Source organism: Platichthys flesus, chromosome 8, assembly GCF_949316205.1.
Source record: "Platichthys flesus chromosome 8, fPlaFle2.1, whole genome shotgun sequence".
Lineage (NCBI taxonomy): Eukaryota > Metazoa > Chordata > Actinopteri > Pleuronectiformes > Pleuronectidae > Platichthys > Platichthys flesus.
Genome location: NC_084952.1, coordinates 4,974,847 through 4,993,936, shown reverse-complemented (window position 1 = coordinate 4,993,936; position 19,090 = coordinate 4,974,847). Strand labels below are relative to the sequence as shown.

The 19,090-nt window shown below is 43.3% G+C and overlaps 1 protein-coding gene across 2 annotated transcripts; it reads left to right on the top strand.

The window, feature by feature from the left end:
* The first annotated feature begins 753 nt into the window (after positions 1-753).
* pitx2 (paired-like homeodomain 2) lies at positions 754-10,726 on the top strand. Of its 2 annotated transcripts, XM_062393123.1 has the most exons (4): positions 754-1,071; positions 3,525-3,596; positions 7,974-8,176; positions 9,019-10,726. In XM_062393123.1, exons 2-4 carry the CDS (start codon positions 3,551-3,553, stop codon positions 9,568-9,570), a joined length of 801 nt encoding a protein of 266 aa, XP_062249107.1. In that variant the 5' UTR covers positions 754-1,071; positions 3,525-3,550; the 3' UTR covers positions 9,571-10,726. The 2 variants fall into 2 exon arrangements, with proteins under 2 accessions (XP_062249107.1, XP_062249106.1); XM_062393122.1 differs by lacking the exons at positions 754-1,071; positions 3,525-3,596 and adding an exon at positions 7,044-7,530.
* Positions 10,727-19,090: the final 8,364 nt, after the last annotated feature.

Below are 19,090 nucleotides of genomic sequence, written 5' to 3'. Positions count from 1 at the left end.
AAAAACATTTGCATCCGAGCCAGCTGTTCACTTCACGAGCACATAAATCCGCAACACCGCTGCTGCTGCTCGGTCTGGCCTCGCGAAGGAGCCTCGTGTAAATACATGTGTTCTGTTAACCAGCCACCTCTTCAAAATAGTCTCAATGTTCTGTTTGGCAATTATAATAAAAATTATGACTAAAATGACCCAATAGATGTTAATTGGATGTTAATTAGACGCAGATTTCGTTGATTACACGTGGGTCGGAACAGGAATCTTCAAATGCTGTGTTGGATTTCAAGTAATTTGATATTTAGCCATAAATCTATTTGTTTATTCATTAGTTTGAGATAATGAGAGGTTGGTTCGTTTATTTAACGTTGCAGGTTCGGTTTTACGCTAATTGTGTTTTGTGTATCTGTGCCACAAATGGTGCAGTGCATCAATAAACCTGTCAGGGCCCACTCACGTGTTTCTTTTTAAACATGCATATGCGTTTTATTTCAAAGACGCCTCTGTTATAAGAGGACTCTTATTTTTTTGCGTTGTTGATGAAATGTTGTCTTCTGCCGGACTACAACAGGGAGAGACGCATACATACACAAACACACCCCTTTAAAGGCGCGCGAGCACGCACACACACACACACGCGCGGGGTCCCTGTCTGAGCTCAAAAAGAAGGAGGAAAAAAAATGCGCCACTCTTGAAGCGTCTTTCCAGGGGGAAAAAGTTGAGGAAGACAGAAGAGGACGAACCAAGGGGAGACTCGGATGAAAGCGCCTCCTTCGCTGCTTCTCCTCACACTGTAAACAGATGGTTATTTATGCGCATAAATGAAACTATCCTGCGTCTTTCTCTCGCTTTCTTTTTGGATAACATAGCGAGAGGGAGCCTGATCCGCGCAATTACGCACGCGTTTCCGGACAGAAACTTCAGACTTGTGCGTAACTGGACCTTGAAGACTGCTCAGCCGTCGCTGTAGAACACAACTACTGTAAACACGAGCGGGTCCCGGACGCTGGAATTTACCTCTTCACTGTAGAATCAAACGCCGACGGCTGCAGGGCGACGCACCGCTGTCCACGACTGGTAAGTGAAGAGTAGAGGAGCTGGAGGCGCTTCGAGAGGAAGTGAGTTGTGAGTTAATGCAAGTGGAGGAATTTGTTCCACTTTTTCCTGCGCCTTTCTGGTGTGAATTTCCAAAGCTGTGGCTGTGGCACATAGCGGAACATGAAGTGACGTGAGAGCAGAGTGCGCCTCACAGGTCGGCGGGTGATAATGGTGTATCGTTAGAGGTGATGGAGTGTGGGGAAGTCAAAAAACACAAGGGGGAGGTTAAGGGCTTGATAGTCCTGTCCTTTGGTTGGTGAGGCTTTTGGGGAAATTAAGAAATATCAGCTGAAGTAAGAAAAACTCCGTATTTTGTGCGTAATCTGCGGGTTTTGGTTCTTTTCTCTGGGTTTAAAATTGCGTAAAACGTGTGTGCACAACAAATACAGCTTCTAAACACTCATAGATAAAAATGAAATGGAGTTATCTCTCTCCAGCAAAATACAAACAACAGTGACAAGTGATTATAAAGTGAATTCCAGTGTTTTTTCACCTTCCTCCGCAGTACAGTGTAAAGAGAATGGAGAGGGTGAGAGGTAGGGGGGGGGGCGAGTTTGGGGGACGTTCACGGTCTCACGCCTTTAATTAATACGGGACCATATGGTGGAGGTTAGACGATCCATCTCCCGGTAAAGGCTGCAGTCTCATGCTCCGCGCACTGTGCTGATTTCAGAAGTGGAGCCAGTGTGAGGCGGTGCCAGCTTTCTGTCTGCGCTGGGCCCGGTGCCACGACACTGACTCACCGACCCACTGTCGGTGCTGAGAGCTGAGAGAGTCCGCGAGGAGCCGAGAGGATCCCGGGCTGAACGAGATTCATATGAACGATCCTAAATATTAAAATACGGAAATGTGTTTCAATCTGGACACTCAGCATTTAATTAAAAAATATTAGCAAATTAACCACCAATATTATTGTTATTATGAATGTGTCACATATATTAAAACGTCGTTAATTTATAAAATATTAATTGAAAAGAAAATATCACTGTATTTATATAATTCGTCCCTTACGTGTTGTCAAATTAACACAATAATGTCGTTTTTATTTCACTTGAAAGGTCAATTTATAAAGGTATTTACACTTTTTATTAATCTGGGCCATATTATTATTATATTGGTATTAAAAACGTGTTGTTTTCTTTCATTTTTCACATGTTATTTAACAAAAAATATTTTTTTATTTAATGGAAATACTCGCCTTTAATTTAATTGTTTTAATTTTTCAACAAACACAGAAGAAAAACGGATTAAAACAAATGATTCGAGGCTGAAAGTGAATACATAGAAAAACTGTATAAATATCAGCGGGTGCGAGTGAAACACTGGAGGCAGCCTCTCATTAAATCTCACTGATTAGATAACACGCAGGCTCATGCAGTGACCTTACACCTGACAGCCTGACCCGCAACATTTCATTTTGCGGAGGACAGATGCGGGGAGAGAGGGTAGGTCGGGTGGGGGGGGGGGGGGGGGGGGGCTGCGCAGGTATGAGACACACCGTGTAAAACTTAACCTGTAATATCTGCATCCTCTGAATCTGAGGCAGAGAAATAAAAAACCCAACCCCACAGACGGTGTAGAGCAGGTGAAGAGAAGAAGTGATGGAAAATGGTTAACAGCATGACTGCATGCAAATTCGCCCCCGACTCGAATTATCATAAGCAAACAGTGTGAGCCTGGGCTAATAAACCCCCATCTGTGTAACTTCATATCGAGGTAGTATGAGGGCTGCGATAATGAATTTTGTAATATCCCAGCGACAGACATCTCAATCAGACTCTAATCCCGTGATTTCCACTGCTCCTCCAAAGCGGCTGCAGGCTGCGGCAGGAAAACACACGATCCTGGCTCAGGCCAAACACGACGGCTTCTCTGCGATATACAAATCTGAGCGATGCGCAAAAAGAAATCTGACGCTGGAGGAGGGAGGGGGGGGGGGGATACTGAACAATGCACGAGCGATCATATTTTAGTTTTAGTCTTTAAACAAGTGGGAGAAAAAGCAGAATCAAACTGGGGGGGATTCATAATTTTCTACAATTAAAAATAATCGTGTTTAGACTCATTTCTTATTGTGTAAAATAAAACGTGTAAACGTGTGTTGCTCTCAGCTGTCGAATCAGGTCAAATAAAACTGGAATTAAATTAAATGAATCTTTTTATATTAAAAAAAAAGGTGCAGAGCAGATAAACTCGTTAAAATGCACATTTCCCCAACTGTAGTGCAACAGCTGAACATCAAGAGTTTGAATACTGCATTTTAATACACAACTCAACTCTCTCATGTCTGAATCCAGAGTTGTTGTTTTTCACTTTCGTCATTCTATAAGATCTGAAGAATAATCTTTGAATTCAAGGCCTAATAACTCAACGTTGATTGTGTGATCTAAAGTCTAAATGCGACTCTTCTTTCTGTTTCTTTTCTTTCTCAGGAGCCGTTTCCAACAAATTTGCCATAATGGATTCCCACTGCCGCAAACTGGCCACCACCTGCGCGCAAATAGGTGAGTGTCTGGTCCATGGGAATCGATCTGATGCGTTTTCGACCACGAGAAAACAGGAGGTTTTGACAGCATTGTGATTTTATATGTCAAATCTGCATGGGAATTAATAGGAAGATATTTGAACATAATTTAAATATATATATTTATATATGACATGGCTATTAATTCTAGGGAATAATCGGTGTACTACTCTTTAGGTTAGGGTAAATACCATGAGGAGGAAAAAACAACTAGAACATAGAAAGTATTTTGATATCCCCTGATAAGTAAGGTAATAATAATAATAGTAATAATAATGATTAATAATAATGATAATTGTATCTTTAGATGTGGCTTTTATCTTAAAATATATTTGACATAAATTAACACTGGTCTCTGTTCAATTGACTGTTTTTACAACAACAAAAAAACATTAATTAAAATGCTAAATTACACAGATTTCTCCAGAATAAAAAGCAATTCTCACAAATGATCTCAGATTAATAATATTACAGTATTAGAAGAAGCTGCTTTATGTGAATATTCCACAGATAATTCTACTAGTATTCCTTTTTCTAAATGAGTGGTGGTCTCAGGTAGTTTTGGCCTTTGGTGATGTGGAGAACTGGTGGTGGTAAGGGGGACTCCAGGTTGTTCTCTGTCTTAGAGGGACACCTGGCGGCCACATGTGGGACATGCAGCTTTAGAGTTGCACGAGGAAGCGTGCAGATAAACAGAGCATCATCTCCCCAGCATGATTTAATCAGGAGGATATTTGACGCAATTATAACCAATATGATTATTAATGAATATAAAAGGATTTAATTTGGCTTTTACAGGACTTGTGTTGCAATAAAGCTGCAGCAAAACACATGAGGGTCCTTAAGCATTTTCAAATCTAATCTCATTCCAAAATAACGTCCCCGAGGAGGGGGGGGGGGGGGGGGGGGTGTGGAAGGAGAATAACAAGATAACAAGAAAAATCTGGGATCCTGCATTTAAATGTGTGATTTATTAATTATTCTCTTCCGCAGAGGGGGAAATCACATCACGTCTTGTTAGGGAGGTAAACGAATAACCGATAACTCCTCATTCTGCTCCATTTACCCAGCGTCGAGGTGGGACAGAGCGCGGGCAGGACATAGCTGCACATCGGGGGCGCTCATTGATTATGAATTATAAAGAAAATAAAACAATAACAGAGGTGGAGGACGATGCAGAGGCGTCGAGCATGCTGCAGTAAAATATGCAGCGCTCGTGGGATCGACTCCGGGGACAGAGAAAACGAAATGTAGAGCGGAAGCCAATTCGTGAGGAGGAATATACTAATGGAGGAATGTGATGTCTGACCTAATCCTATGTAGAGCGCCTGCTCGTCTCCTCCTGTATTGACTGAATGGCTAATTAATGGCCCTCTATGACAGAGGCCTGCTGCGCGCGGTAATCCGCAGAAGAGAGATAAAGCATTCACAAGGTAGAAATGAAGAGGAGACCGATAATCCACTTCAGGTTTAGTGGCGTTACAGTGGAGGCGGGAGAAGAAAGGAGCAGCTCGCTGTTTACTGAGGAGCACGAAATAAATACAGAGAAGATGGGATGTTATAATATTTTGTTTTTAAGTGTTAAAAAATATATATTTTAGATTTAGACCTTTGTAAGATTGGTATTATTCATGAGCCTCATTTTCTTCTAACTTTCACTTTAGAGGATGCTGACAAATACAAGAGGATGATTTTATTGTGTATTTAAAAAAAGAATAATGTGTTGGGGATACATTTGTCAATTAAAAAATATATGAAAGACGATAATTTAAAAAACTTGCATCACCCAAAGTGACGCGGGGTTATTGCTCAATATGAGAGTGTGAGCGTGCGTGCGTGTGAGCGTGTGTGTGTTATATATCAGGGGCTTTGGCGGGATTAGACCAATACCTTCATAACAGCCACGATTCCAAATGGCCACGTGGATCTGGGAAGGGTGTGCTTATCTAATGATGATGGTGGTGATGATGTTATGTGGAATGAGAGAAAATGGCCAGAATCTCACGGGCCTGCACTTTTACGCACATTGTCCCACATGCACTGCTGTGAATTTGCGTAATTACGCAGCCTCCTCTCTGCTCCATGGCTGCTAACCTGTCTCCCAGCTGACAGCCCCCCCACCCTCAATTCCCCACCTTGGAAATTAAAGTCACCTCTGTTTGATTAACCGTGTTTACTTTGCCTTTGGACGCGTCACAATCTTAAGGGACCAAATTTTTTTTTTACTAAATTAAAAAAATGACTGCACATCAACTCCAACTCATTAAAAGTCCTTTTCCAGAAATTCTTAGGCAAATGAGAGGCTTATCAGATTAGAAGGAGAGAAAACACGCAACAGGAGAGCTCCCTGGCTGAGGGGTCCGAACGCACGGTGAAGAGAGAGATCCAGTTAAGCACTCTGATGAAGTAATCCGTCGTCAACAAACCCGAGTGTGCGCGGCTAACTGCGGCTCCGCTGGGGTTGATTTAATGGATATGTGAACCTTAACTCTGGTGGGGGGTCAAGAGGATGGCCTCATTTGACAACTATATGACTGTCAATGCTTTTTTACCCCCCGGAGACCAGTGAACCACTTCAGGTCAGACTGGGCCGAATCTTCTGTTGGACAATATTTTACAACATTCATCTCCTGATGATCATAGTTCGGGGGGGGGGGGGGGCACTTTAACAGAATTTGTTGCCTTTGACATCCTCTTTAACTTATTATGTTATATCTTGGATGAACATGCGATAGCTGGAAATTCTGCACCAGATGCACATGTGCTCATTTTAACATACTGTACATGTCTGGTAGTTAGCGTCAGTTGACAAGTGCGCACTGTTTGGGAGCAGACAGGCCGGGACCCCCTCCCTTTGAGGCTACCATTAACCCCCCCCGCCTCCCTCCCCTTTGTCCTTTCACGGTGCCATTCTGCTGTGTGTTGTTGTGTTTGCTATTCAAGTGCACATCTTTATTTTCCTTCTTTGCGCTTTCAGTACAATCCTCTCAGTGCCTCGCTTTATCCACACTGAGTCCCTGAGTAAACTGCAGAGCCAGACGCACTGTGAACACGCGGCTCAGCTCGGGTATCAATAGAACTGCGTCGTTTTGCTGGGCCACTGGACCCAGCTCATAAAACGAGGCCAAACTATGATATTTTCATTTTTTATTTGGTCTTGGGCTGCTGCGCAAAGGCACCTCGGAGCGCCGCGGGGGCACCGTGCGTCCCAGCTCTCTTTACATGCTTTTATTTGGAAGAGAAAATAAGCGCCCAGCCCGGCATAACGCATTGGCAGACATATCTCGTTTCTGCGAGCTCCGGTTGGTCGGGCACACTGTCATATCCACATGCATGCGCCTGTCAGAGGAAAATCTGGGCGGGCGCAACGTGGTGACGTGGAATCTGGATAGAGGCGCAGATAGAGGCAACAGCTGAAATGAACACAGAGCGGTGTGGTGTGTGTATGCCTCTGGATCTAATATCACCTACCTGTCCTTGTCACTCTGATAGTCAGCAGAGGTAGCCGCTGTTCACCGCCGATGCCATGGCAGCGCTCAATGGCCTCTTTTAAAGCATTTATCAGCTCAGACACAACGAGGGGCTCTCTACTCAGCCGCAGGAGGAACCGCGCTGCTGTGCGTATTTTGGAGAGCCGCTGAACACATTCCGCAGTCGGACTTTCCGATCATCCTTCCAGTACTGAGAGGGACTTAATCTGCTTTTTTGACAGCCAGCGGTGCGATTTTTGCCGATGAACTCTATGAGGGATCCATTAAACACAGACCATCACCACACAGGGAATAAACTTGCCTCCACGCACTACACGGCTCTGGCGATGGCCTCTAGTTTACAGCCGCTGCAGCGGTCGGTGGACTCGAAGCACCGGCATGAGGTGCACACCGTGTCGGACACTTCCAGCCCGGAGTCTGTCGGTAAGAGCCGCCCGGGGTGCAGATGTGCTCAGCGAGGAGCCGCTCCAAACAAAAGATGGCTCCCGGTTTTACATGCATGCGGATAGGAGATTACAGCTGTCATTTTACTCGGATAGTTAGTTTTGACTCTGGCCTGAATGTGTGTGTGTGTGTGTTTGTGTGTGGTGTTGAAGTGACAAGTTTCTGTGTCATGTTAATGGAGCAGAGCTTTTCTTATGTTAAATAAAATTAGTCTCAATGTCAACATGGAATTAGAAGATTAACACAGATCCAACTAAACTAATTTCAGCCCATGAAACGTGGGGTTATTCTGTGAATCGGAGCGGGAACAAACAGCTCGTCCGTTTCCCAGGAGAGTCGTGGGTTCAGGATTGTATTTTACTGAAGCATTATAAAGGCCTTTAATCCGCTGAACTAAACCGAGCGTGCTCTCCTCTCCACAGAAAAAGAGAAGAACCAGAGTAAGAACAACGACGACTCTTCGGATGACCCCTCGAAAAAGAAGCGACAGCGGCGGCAGAGGACTCACTTCACCAGCCAGCAGCTCCAGGAACTGGAGGCCACTTTCCAGCGGAATCGCTACCCGGACATGAGCACGAGGGAGGAGATAGCCGTGTGGACCAACCTCACAGAGGCCCGGGTCAGGGTGAGTTAGTCCCCTGGGTGTAAACAAAAACAATTCGTGTGAATCATTTCGGGGGAATTCGTGCCAATTGTCTGGTTTTACTACAAATATCCTGGACGTTAGTATTGTTTACGCACGGACGCCAATCTTTACGCACGGCTGAAATTTCCAAGAAAATAATTAAGGACACAATTTTAGATTAAGGAAAACAAATAATCAGATTATTGTTTAAATATACTACTTGTTGGAGCTCAATTTAATTAATTACACCGTATTTGCTAAGCTAATAAACTAAATATAATTACATGATGCCAAATAATCAATTGTTGGCACAAATTAATTTGTAGCTGTGCAGACTTTTTCTTTTTCTGTTATTATTATTATAATAAAACAGAAGAAAACGAGCTGTTGGTTATTCGCCTGTTGAGGTGTAAGAACACATTATTGACCTTAACAGTTTGAGTCGGTGACAGATACCAGTCGTGTTCGCCTGTTCGTGTGAAAGAGGTGCAAAGCTTGTATTTTGCGATTGTCGCCCTGGTGTTGTGTGATGAAGGTCAGCGTGTTTGTGGGAGCCTGCAGGGGAATACACATCCACGCCACATTAGGATGGTGCAGTGACAGCCCGGTGTGTATTCAGATAACAGACACAGTCTAAGCGGATTAATGAAGTCTGTGTGGATTTACGCACGGTGATTCTTTAGGGGAAAAAAGAGATTAATTTAACCTAAAACTTTTTTAACAATTACAAATTAATTAAATAGGTTTACACAAAGATAATACGCAGCAAAATATCGAGGTTTTAAAGGATAATTCATCTTCGAAAAATAATCTCTAACACTTTCCAATTTTCTTTATTCCAGGTTTGGTTCAAGAACCGGCGAGCCAAGTGGAGGAAGCGGGAGAGAAACCAACAAGCCGAGCTTTGCAAAAACGGCTTCGGCCCTCAGTTCAACGGACTCATGCAGCCCTACGAAGACATGTACCCCAGCTACACGTACAACAACTGGGCCGCCAAGGGCCTCACGTCGGCCTCCTTGTCCTCCAAGAGCTTCCCTTTCTTCAACTCCATGAACGTCAACCCCTTGTCCTCGCAGACCATGTTCTCGCCGCCCAACTCCATATCCTCCATGACTTCCAGCATGGTGCCATCGTCGGTGTCGGGCGTGCCGGGCTCCAGCCTCAACAGCCTCAACAACTTGAACAACCTCAGCAACCCATCGCTCAACTCGGGGGTGCCCACGCCGACGTGCCCCTACGCGCCGCCGACCCCTCCTTACGTGTACAGGGACACTTGTAACTCCAGCCTGGCCAGCCTGAGACTGAAAGCCAAGCAGCACTCGAGTTTTGGATACGTGCAGAATCCGGCGACGAATCTGAGCGCTTGCCAGTACGCCGTGGACAGACCCGTCTAATACCGATCCGCACTGCCAAGAACGACCACCCTAACAAGTCATTAAAGGCTGAAGTGGCGTGATTTTGCGCGTAATTGGGGTGAGGAAATCTGGTTTTTACTTGTTTTGTTTTTTTAAATGCATTTAGGGAAACTCCTCCATCGACTGGCATCTTCAATAGCTGGAGTGCTGCATTGTTTTGGGCTTTTTTCCCTCTTTCCTCAACATATCGCCACTTGCCCCTTGAACATTCCCCAACATTAAAAGAACCGTGTGAGATTATCCCACCCGCTCCCTGTTGTTAAGATTTTTTTTATTTGATTTTATTTCAGCAGGAAAAATAAGATTTGAAGGTTGGCTTGTTATGGTGGTCATTTTTTGCAGTGTGTGAGTGTGTGTGGGTGTGTGTGTGCGTAATCACAAACAGCCGGCCACAGGAACAAGAGACTACTACAACTACTTCTTTTTTTTTGTTGTTGTGTTTTTTCATATTTTTTTTTTTCCAAAAAGAAAAAAGGGCACTAGAGACTTAACCACTGACTCAAGCTCAGCTCCGGGAGGTTTTAGGTTTATTCCCCCTTCGATGAGTCCAGGCCTGTTTGCGCCACCGTCAAAAAGAAGAAGATGATGAAGAAGAAGAAGAAGAAACACACGCCTGGTTCATTTTTTTCATAAAAACTCCTCATGAGGGTTATTTTTCATTTTCTCTGGACGTTAAATGTTGACTGAAAAAAAAAAAAAGGTTGTAAATATATATTTGAACTATCATCTCCTGTCTGTCGAGGCGAATGCGCTTTAACCCTCCAAGTTTCTCTCCCCAGGTTCGATTTATCAACGCATGTGGAAAAAAAAACAGAATTAAACAAAACAAAAAAAAAAGATAAAACCCTAAAAAGGAATCATGTTTTGCTTGCAAACAAAAAGGGAATGTACATACTAAAAAAAACGCACCAGTTGTGTGTTTCTAACATATTATAAATTTATTATTAATGTCTGTGTGAATATCGATTTAGAATAGCAATTCTGGATTTAAACAAAACTAAAAAAAAAAAATAAGAAAAAGACGCATCAAAAATGTTCCTGCGACAAATTATTTGTTTGTTTTTTTGCTCTGTGTATACTATTTGGTACGGAATTATGTTTCTCTCCTCTTTTTTTTGTTCTTTTTTTTTTCCAACATCCAAAAAAACTATTGTGTTTTATTTAATGGAAGTAAATATATTGTTCAAAAACATTCTGCTGTTATTGAATCTTTGTGTCGCGCGGTGGGTTTAGCGGCGAGCAGGGCCACTGACAGTCTGTCTATAGCCTTTCGATTATGTGAGGTGCTTGTGCCGCCTAATCTATAGAGGAAAAACAATGGGCCCGCTCCAATACACATAGCAGCGAGATGCTCAGTCAGATTAACTGCTGAATACATGTCTCGGGCCCCGGCTGGTCGCTGGTGCTTGAAATAACACGGGAATCAACAAACAGGAGTTGGACCACACAACAATGACAGGGGTCCATTAGAGTCTGTGGGGTTGTCTGAGTCTCTGAGTGTGTTGGAACTCAGGAGAGTCTCTGAAGTGGATCATTAGAAAAGGGCAGAAAAATCCACATTTACATTGAGTTTATGCTTTAATTTAAAAGGGGGTCTACTAAAGTGGAAATGTCCAAATTGTGTGTATTTAATCTAGAATTTTAAAAGATTTGAATTAACCATTAGGATAATTGTTGTTGCACATCTTTACGCAGCCTCACACACACACATCCATCCGCCTTCCTTTTGAAACTCTCCACTCCACATTAACGCGTAATGTTGACGACAAATGCGCCAAAGCAAAACAAAAGGGAAACTATCTCTGATTCACAAGCTTAAGCAAACAAATCTCTGTCACACACACACACACACACGTAGGTATGTGGGGCGATGCTGACAGTGGGAGGCGGAGATGGGGGGGGGGGTGGACGAGTGCAGATTCGTGGCCGCAGGCAGAGCCCAGACACCGGCGAGGAAGCACCGCCATGGGCAGAAGGAAAGAGCCAGACAGATAGAGTCTGTTTTTTTTTTTAAAGCCTGCTCCATAATATCCATCTAGTGAACTGTATTGGAGTTTAATTACCCTGTGTGATTATATACAAGTGTCACAGCTATTTAAATATCTAGAGTTTTTGTTTTTAAAAAGAGCAGAAACTCGATGTCAGCCTCTCGTTGGAGCTGATTTAGGAGCTGGTGTTAGGCTGGAAGAGGCCTGAGGTCATCCATGGGTGGGGTGGTGGTGGTGGGAGGGGGGGGGGGGTATTATGAAGATAAATAAATCAGACTTAGTCCAAATTGTTTTCATACAAAAATGTTGAACAACAAACACGAGAGAAGCATTGTTCTCTCTTCACATCCATGAGGTTCTCTCCTGCAGCCACTTCTCCACAATCACATTCCCTCTCTCTCTCTCTCTCTCTCTCTCTCTCTCTCTCTCTCTCTCTCTAAAAGAAAAGACAAGCTGCGGCCTCTTTTCTTTTATCCGCCTTGTGTCACCTTTTGATGGAGCCGGTAACGCAGGGCAATAATCAGCTGACAGGAGGGGGGGGGGGGATAAGCCGCGGCTGCTGTATAGGGACGAATACGCAAGTCTGCAGCCTCAATACACATCAACACGTGAACAGGGGATGACCCTGAAGAGAGGAGGCTTCAGTGGGAAATGTCCATTTGGCTGAAACGGCGCACAGGACTGCGGACCTTTGCCCCCCCACCCTCTCCTCTCCTCTCCTCTCCAGCCTGCACAAGGTAAGAGCTTATTAAAGTTTAAATGGGAAAACAACATGGAGTACACTTAATCAGCTGCTGTGGCTGCATGTGCACTTCAACCATCGATTTCTGCAGAGACAACGGGAGGATTCTGTTTGTGTCGTGGCTGCGTTTGATCAGAAATCAATTGTGAATCGTTGGTCATCTTGTGCGTAAAACAAAAAACAGAAAAACAAGTTCGGGTCAACCTAAGAAACGTCTCCAGGTAGAACACCGCCAGAGAAACACACTCAATAAACGTCAGACTCGTGTAGTTCATGTTCCGACAAAGATGTGATTCTCGGTACATGTTTAAAGCAAATTTATACTTCTCCTCCCACATGCACCCAAAACGCACAAGTACATCTTGATTTGAGATTTGTTCCGCCAGCGTGATTAAAAAACAAAACCCAACTCGAGGTAACACAACACACACACAGACACACGCCGCTGCAGCTTTCACCTCCACTCCGATGGGAATTCAAATAAAAAAGCGAGCGAGTGCAAATATCCAAACATGTATCGTTATAGGCTTTAATCTGAATAATTAACAAGCTGTCAGTATTCATGAAGCGGCGCGTGCACATCCTGCACGCGAGGAATCAGGGCGCGAGTTCTGCTAATTACACGCTGATGAGGCCTGGATTTCTACTGTTGCGTTCTTAGACAAATGAACGCAACAGAAACAAATGAACTCACACACATAAATAAAGACAGTTTTAAATTCAAATATAAACAGCATGAGCGTAAATATGTTAAGTCACACGCATGGAAATGGTGACTTTCAGCTGTGTGGATTAGTTGCAGATATTAGTGTGCGAATGTTATGAATGGACAAAAGATTGTTCGATTATGCACTTTGAGAATTAACTCCTTCAGAGAGTAACAGGTTATTTAGTTGGATCTCAGGTTGTGTTGTTCTTTTTTTTTTTCAAGTAATAAAAGGACGAGTGGTGCATGTGCATGAATTCAGATGCTTCTTGGATTTCATTTTGAAGTTATAGCAATGAGGCAACAGGGAATTATTTAAATCACAGGAGGAATCCATTTCTGACACAGAGCAGTTTCAAAACCTCAAAGGTCTCCAGTGAAATCAGCAATTTTCAGGTTGTTAAAAGCACATTTGTATCTACAAGTGAGATGAGATGTTTCCAGTATTGAAATATCACAAATATACCAATTAATTATAGTACAATTGTTGGAAAAACAAATACACACAGCCACATGTGAAGTCTCCGATTTATATCAGGCCAAGTCCTTATAGCCTTGTATAATCCGCTATATGTTTAATATAAGTATAAATTAATGGAAGTGTGTATAGAGACCCACGTTTCTTGTTATCTTCAATACACACACACACACATTCACTTGCACCTACCAAGCTTTTTTATGTAAGGACAAAATACATGCTTCTATCTTCGTATATCCTTCTAGGTGTTTCATATCAGAATTGAATACTTGAAATAAATAGCGACCCACCTTTTGAACACCCCTACTTACATACATAAATACTCACATGTGCAGAGTATTTGGGGAACTCAGCAAGATATTGAATTTAAATATGTCGTATATACACACGTCTATATATAAATCACATAAGACCTGAATAATGGAATTGATACATCTTTCTTAAATCTCCACCTATTTACATACAAATGCACACACACACACACACACACTTATATTCTTAGATATCCTTCTATTGGTTATATGTTTAACATAAGAATTGAATAATGGATACGTATAGAGAGATATGTGTTAAATCCCAGAGTACATCAAATTGCTTTCATCTATCCAGCGACGTATTGGATCAAAGGACAAAACTCCCCCCATATACTTATAGAATTAAATGGCTACACATGCAACCTCCACACAGACTGGACTCCTCTCCGTCCCCTCTGAGTGCAGCAGAGAGGACTCCTGTGTGTCTGGGGGAGGTGGGTGCTTGTGGCTATGGGGGTTTGGCTCTGGACCAATGGCGGCCCGGCGGCCTCAGCTAAAGGTCACATGGTGTGACCTCACACATTCTCACCCTCACCTTAGGCCCGATGAGACGCTCCTCCATAACAAGACGAACGGGCCGTCCACACCCGAGCTGAGCCCGCACGGCGACGTCTCTAATTCGGACCTGCTCGCTTTGCTTCTACAGAAATCCATGAAAGATAAATTGTAGAGTTTGCTTTTTATTCACTGTAACAACATTCTCGTTTGTTTGCAGACTGTAAAGAAAGAAAGGGAAAAATAAATGTATGTCTTTGCCTCGGGTTTGTGCTTTGTGTGAAAATATTGACTCGCTGGTTCATCTATGCCTCCATGCTTGGGAGTCGGCCCACGAAGCCACGCATTGCTTCCTCTCGGCGCTGCACGCATCTTGAGAGTGTACGTGTGTGTGCATCTGGCGTGCATACATGTACGTGAACATGTGCGTGCAGATGTGTGTATCAGCTCCTCTCGCAGTGGGGGGGCTCGGTGCTGTGCGAGGGCAGGCGTCTGGCCGGAGCGTGTGAAAGCAGATAACCAGGGCGAATTTCTGTGACGCACACACTTCCTGCTCACTGAAGTTCTATTAGAGAAAGATGAAAACAAAACACACATCTGAGCTGTTTTCTCTGCAAATCAATTTCTGCACATTAAGCGTGCTGGAGAGATCAGCAGCACGGCTCTCATGGACCTTGAAATAGGGAGGGGGGGAGGTGGGGAAAGGGGGGAGGGGGGGGGAATGATCCATCAGGAGCGACTCGTGAAACATAGGCAGGGTTTAAAAAACTAAAATCTTTACGAATACAGTTTACCTGTAGGTGTCACGTGTATTTCGCCATTTGTGAGAGGCAGCCTTTCAGGAGCCTGGGGGGGGGGGAGAAGTGAACGTCACTCATCGTAGGTGGGGAGAAAATGTTGGAGGCTTCTTGGAGGCATTTTGAGTAGAAAAAAAACAAATACTTAAAAATTAAAAATGCACTTAACACCTAGTTTGCTCCTGGAGTTCTTTCTCCTGTGTGAGTGTGTGTTTAGGTGTGTGTGTATTTGTGTGTGTGTGTGTTATTGCAGAAGAAAAAGCTTGCATGCTCAAACTCCTCTGGATAAAAATGCCATTCAAGTGGTATTACGCAGCATTAAGGTCGACCTACCCAGCTGCAAGGAAAAAACAGGGAATCCTTTATTATGTTCCACGTTGATCATATGAAACACGTCCTGTGTTCTTCTATCAGATCCTATCCACGAATGGATTCTGTGCATAATCTATGGAAAATTATAAAAATGACTTGAAACAAGGTGTAATTCATAAGAACAGGCAGCCTGCAGGCCCAGCAGCCGCCCAGAGTCTTCCTCATGCCTCCTCTTGTTAACCTGACAAGTCCAAAGCTGCTAACATTTTAGCCTTATCTGCAGCATCGTGTTCAGACACCTCCAGTTTACACAGTCGGCCCCAGATGGCTTCTCTCAGCACTGTTTTCTTTGGACCTGTCATCTACTGTAACGTCTTAATTGACGTTTACCTCTGCTCGCCTCTGTCAGCCACCCGGAGTCTGACGAGCAGCCTGGCAGCACCGGTTCCCAGGCTCCGGCTTCCAGTTAGAAAATTACACCTGAGCACTTCTGTTTGTTTAAGGTCCCCCCCCCCCCCCCCCTTTCTTTTCATTTTGTGTTGGACAATTTTGTGTCTTTCACACGCAGAGCAAATTCAGAAAAATGTATTTGTTTCCTCTCAGTTGATGCGAGTGCAATCCTGCTTGTATGTCCTGTTTATGACCAAAACCCTCAATTTGACCTCTTAGAATATGATTAGATCCGATTCATGCTTCAATCAGGGACTGAAGCTGAGAACATACAAATAATAGAGAAACTAACATCGCACAACAGTTTAAAGTGACTTTTCAGTTGATAAGGGTCGTCTCAAAGGATAGAAAACCCAAAACCATGCAGAGTTGATGTTGTATACTCGAAACACTGATCTGAATCCAGCTGTGCAAACATCTTTGGGCATAAAACGCACAACATTATCGAGAGGACCACTTAGAGAGGAGCTTTACATCCATTATTCCAGCCTGATGCCACGTTCAGCTCAGAGCTGGAAGTCAGAATAGTGTGTTTCCGAAATAAAACCTCGGAGCTCTCATGTGATCCAGTTATAGAAGCAATAAGACAGAAATGGGGACATTGAATAAGATTTAAATCATTAAACAGCGTAAAGCAGTTTCTCATTTAGATGATACAGATATATTTGGTTTTCCAGACGGCAAATGTAGGTTTAAATTCTCACAGCGAAAAGGGGAATAGGAGCTCATGCAATGCAAAATGTGGTTTAACTTACAGTAAAGTGCCACAGCATCACATTTTCAGTAAATAGAAATTAAATGAAACTTTCTGAAGCCAGGGATCTGACCAGCAGCTCAGTTTAAACCACAGTTACAAGAGTTACTTTTCCCCTTTTCCAGTTTATCACAACTTTAAATCTCCCGTTGTTTGATCAGTGTCAGAGCGAGCTGAGTGACATCCCACAGAAAATCTAACTTTGCTTATTAATAAACAAACTCCGGCAGGAAACCGTCCGATTCTCACGTGATGTAATCCTTTGTGTTTCTGTTACACTGCACGTGACCTGAGATCAATGTGCTTCTCTCTCTCTCTCTCTCTCTCCACTGTTTCCAGAGCCTGTTGCTGCCTGTGTCCGTCCTGCCAGCAGCAGCTTGTGGTTGGAGACCAGCTATAATTCAACATGTGCCTCCATCCACAGACTTCAAGCAAAACACAGAAGCTCTGCCTGCTGAGTCACTGTAAGATGATTGCTCCTCGCAGAAGTTGCATGTTCCAGTTTTCCTTCTGCAGCGTTGAAACAATTTTTTTAACTTCCAATTTTTCAATTTCTGCTCCAGTGGTTACAACAGATGTCAGATTCACTCTCATGTGGACGAGCAGCTGTTTGAAACAAGCAACAGTTATATACTAACAGATGTTTAACTGAGACTTAGAAACTGTAAATATTGATTAAATGTTGAATGCTTGCTTCATGTTCCTCATTCTAATGTGGTCTGTTGTGTGAACTATGCATTAAATATTATTGTTTGATTGCAATCTCTGTTTATCATCATGTATTCATGTAGTTTATTAAGTTGAATGGTCACGCTCGTCAAAGTTGTCATCTGATGTCATATAAGAAGACAGATACCATTAATGACCAGGGTCGGCAGTGAGGTGTAAAATAACGCTCCACCTGGTGTACCTGGTCGCTCTGCACCTCCACCGGCCCCGCAGCACTTCCAGCCCGGCAAGAACAGACGGCAAGGAGAGCGACTTATTGGATTCGATTCCCACCCAGCAGTGACTTATACGCTCAACCTATATGTCACAGATGGCAGGATTTCAGCGGGGCTGATATAGGAAACCCACTAAGAAGTATTGATCTGTGCAAGATCTGCTCCCAGAGCCTGATCTCCACAGGATCTGAACATATGCAGAGCGCTGCAGGGGAGAGGAGCCGCGGGAATCTCACTCTGTACCTGGAACCACTGAAGCACTAACAAGCAGTTCACAAAAACACATTATACTTAACCTAAACTCTCTCTTATATGCAGAGGAAATCCAGTCGATCTTGTGTGAGCATGAATTATGGTTATTAACGCCACATTGTCCAGTTAGCAGCGGCTACATTAGCATCAATTAGCAGAACGCTAGCATGCCAATCGCCTCCGTGTACGAAAAACAATGGGACATTAGTATTTTTACATTTACATACATCAACATTGATTTACAATCAATACTTTATTGTCCACAATTAAAATAAAATGTGTTGTAAATACATCTTCAGCTCCATACACCCTGATTGATCGACCTCATCAAAGCCTTCATGCTCATGAAGCATTAATACAGTGTAAGAAAACAACCAACATGCTGTTATTAAAAAATACTATTAATGCTAATGCAGAATCTAACATGAATTGTGATTTTAATTTGATAACTCAAAGCACTATCAATTTGAACCATCAGAGTTTTGGCTGAGGAACTCGATGAGAAAAGGGTCGAGCTCATTCTGACACTTTATGCTTTGACTTTTGATTCCCCTGATTATTCAGATCTAACAACAATCAAATAAATATTACATTCTCTTAGACAAAACTATGAAGTTAAACGCTTCTGCAGAGAAAACTATTTTTTGAATTTAGTTGCAGCTTTGTATATTTTTAATCAAATTTAATAAAAACAACCTATAACAACAACAACCTTTAATTTCCAAGCAGGTGATTTGAAAAATTGCCCGAGCAGGTTGACTGAGCAAGTCTATAGATCACTAACATAGAGTGTGTGTGTGTGTGTGTGTGTGTGTGTGTGTGTGTGTGTGTGTGTCTCAGACAGTTTTAATCTCTGATAAGACAGTCACGTCCATCTTTGTCGTCTGCCATGTAAACTCTGGTGGAGAGCGACCTGCTGCCTGCGCCTCCAGGTCTCCACAGCTCCCCTTCATTACCGTGCACGGTGGGAGAGCCAGAGCGCACGGTGTGGTAATCCCTGCTGGAAGGTGTCACCATATACTGTCATTAATGATAACACACACACATACACACACATATATGCTGGGCCAGGATTGGCTGAGGGATTAATGGTTACAGCAGCAGCAGCATGTTGGAGATGACAGCTAAAGGTTTATATCTCTGCAGGTTATGTTCGCTCATATCATCCTCCTCTGTAGGAAGCTGTACACGTTTACATTACTCTGTTGTTGGGGACATGTGTTACACTGTTGTGTTGTTTAACGCCATTTGCTCACTTCTGTTTAAT

Excerpts from the sequence above, each read along its gene's own strand:
- pitx2 (XM_062393122.1), top strand. The coding sequence starts at position 7,350 with ATGAACTCTATGAGGGATCCATTAAACACAGACCATCACCACACAGGG. Across the intron at positions 7,531-7,973 it reads TTCCAGCCCGGAGTCTGTCG|AAAAAGAGAAGAACCAGAGT; the intron begins GTAAGAGCCGCC and ends TCCTCTCCACAG. Across the intron at positions 8,177-9,018 it reads TCACAGAGGCCCGGGTCAGG|GTTTGGTTCAAGAACCGGCG; the intron begins GTGAGTTAGTCC and ends TCTTTATTCCAG.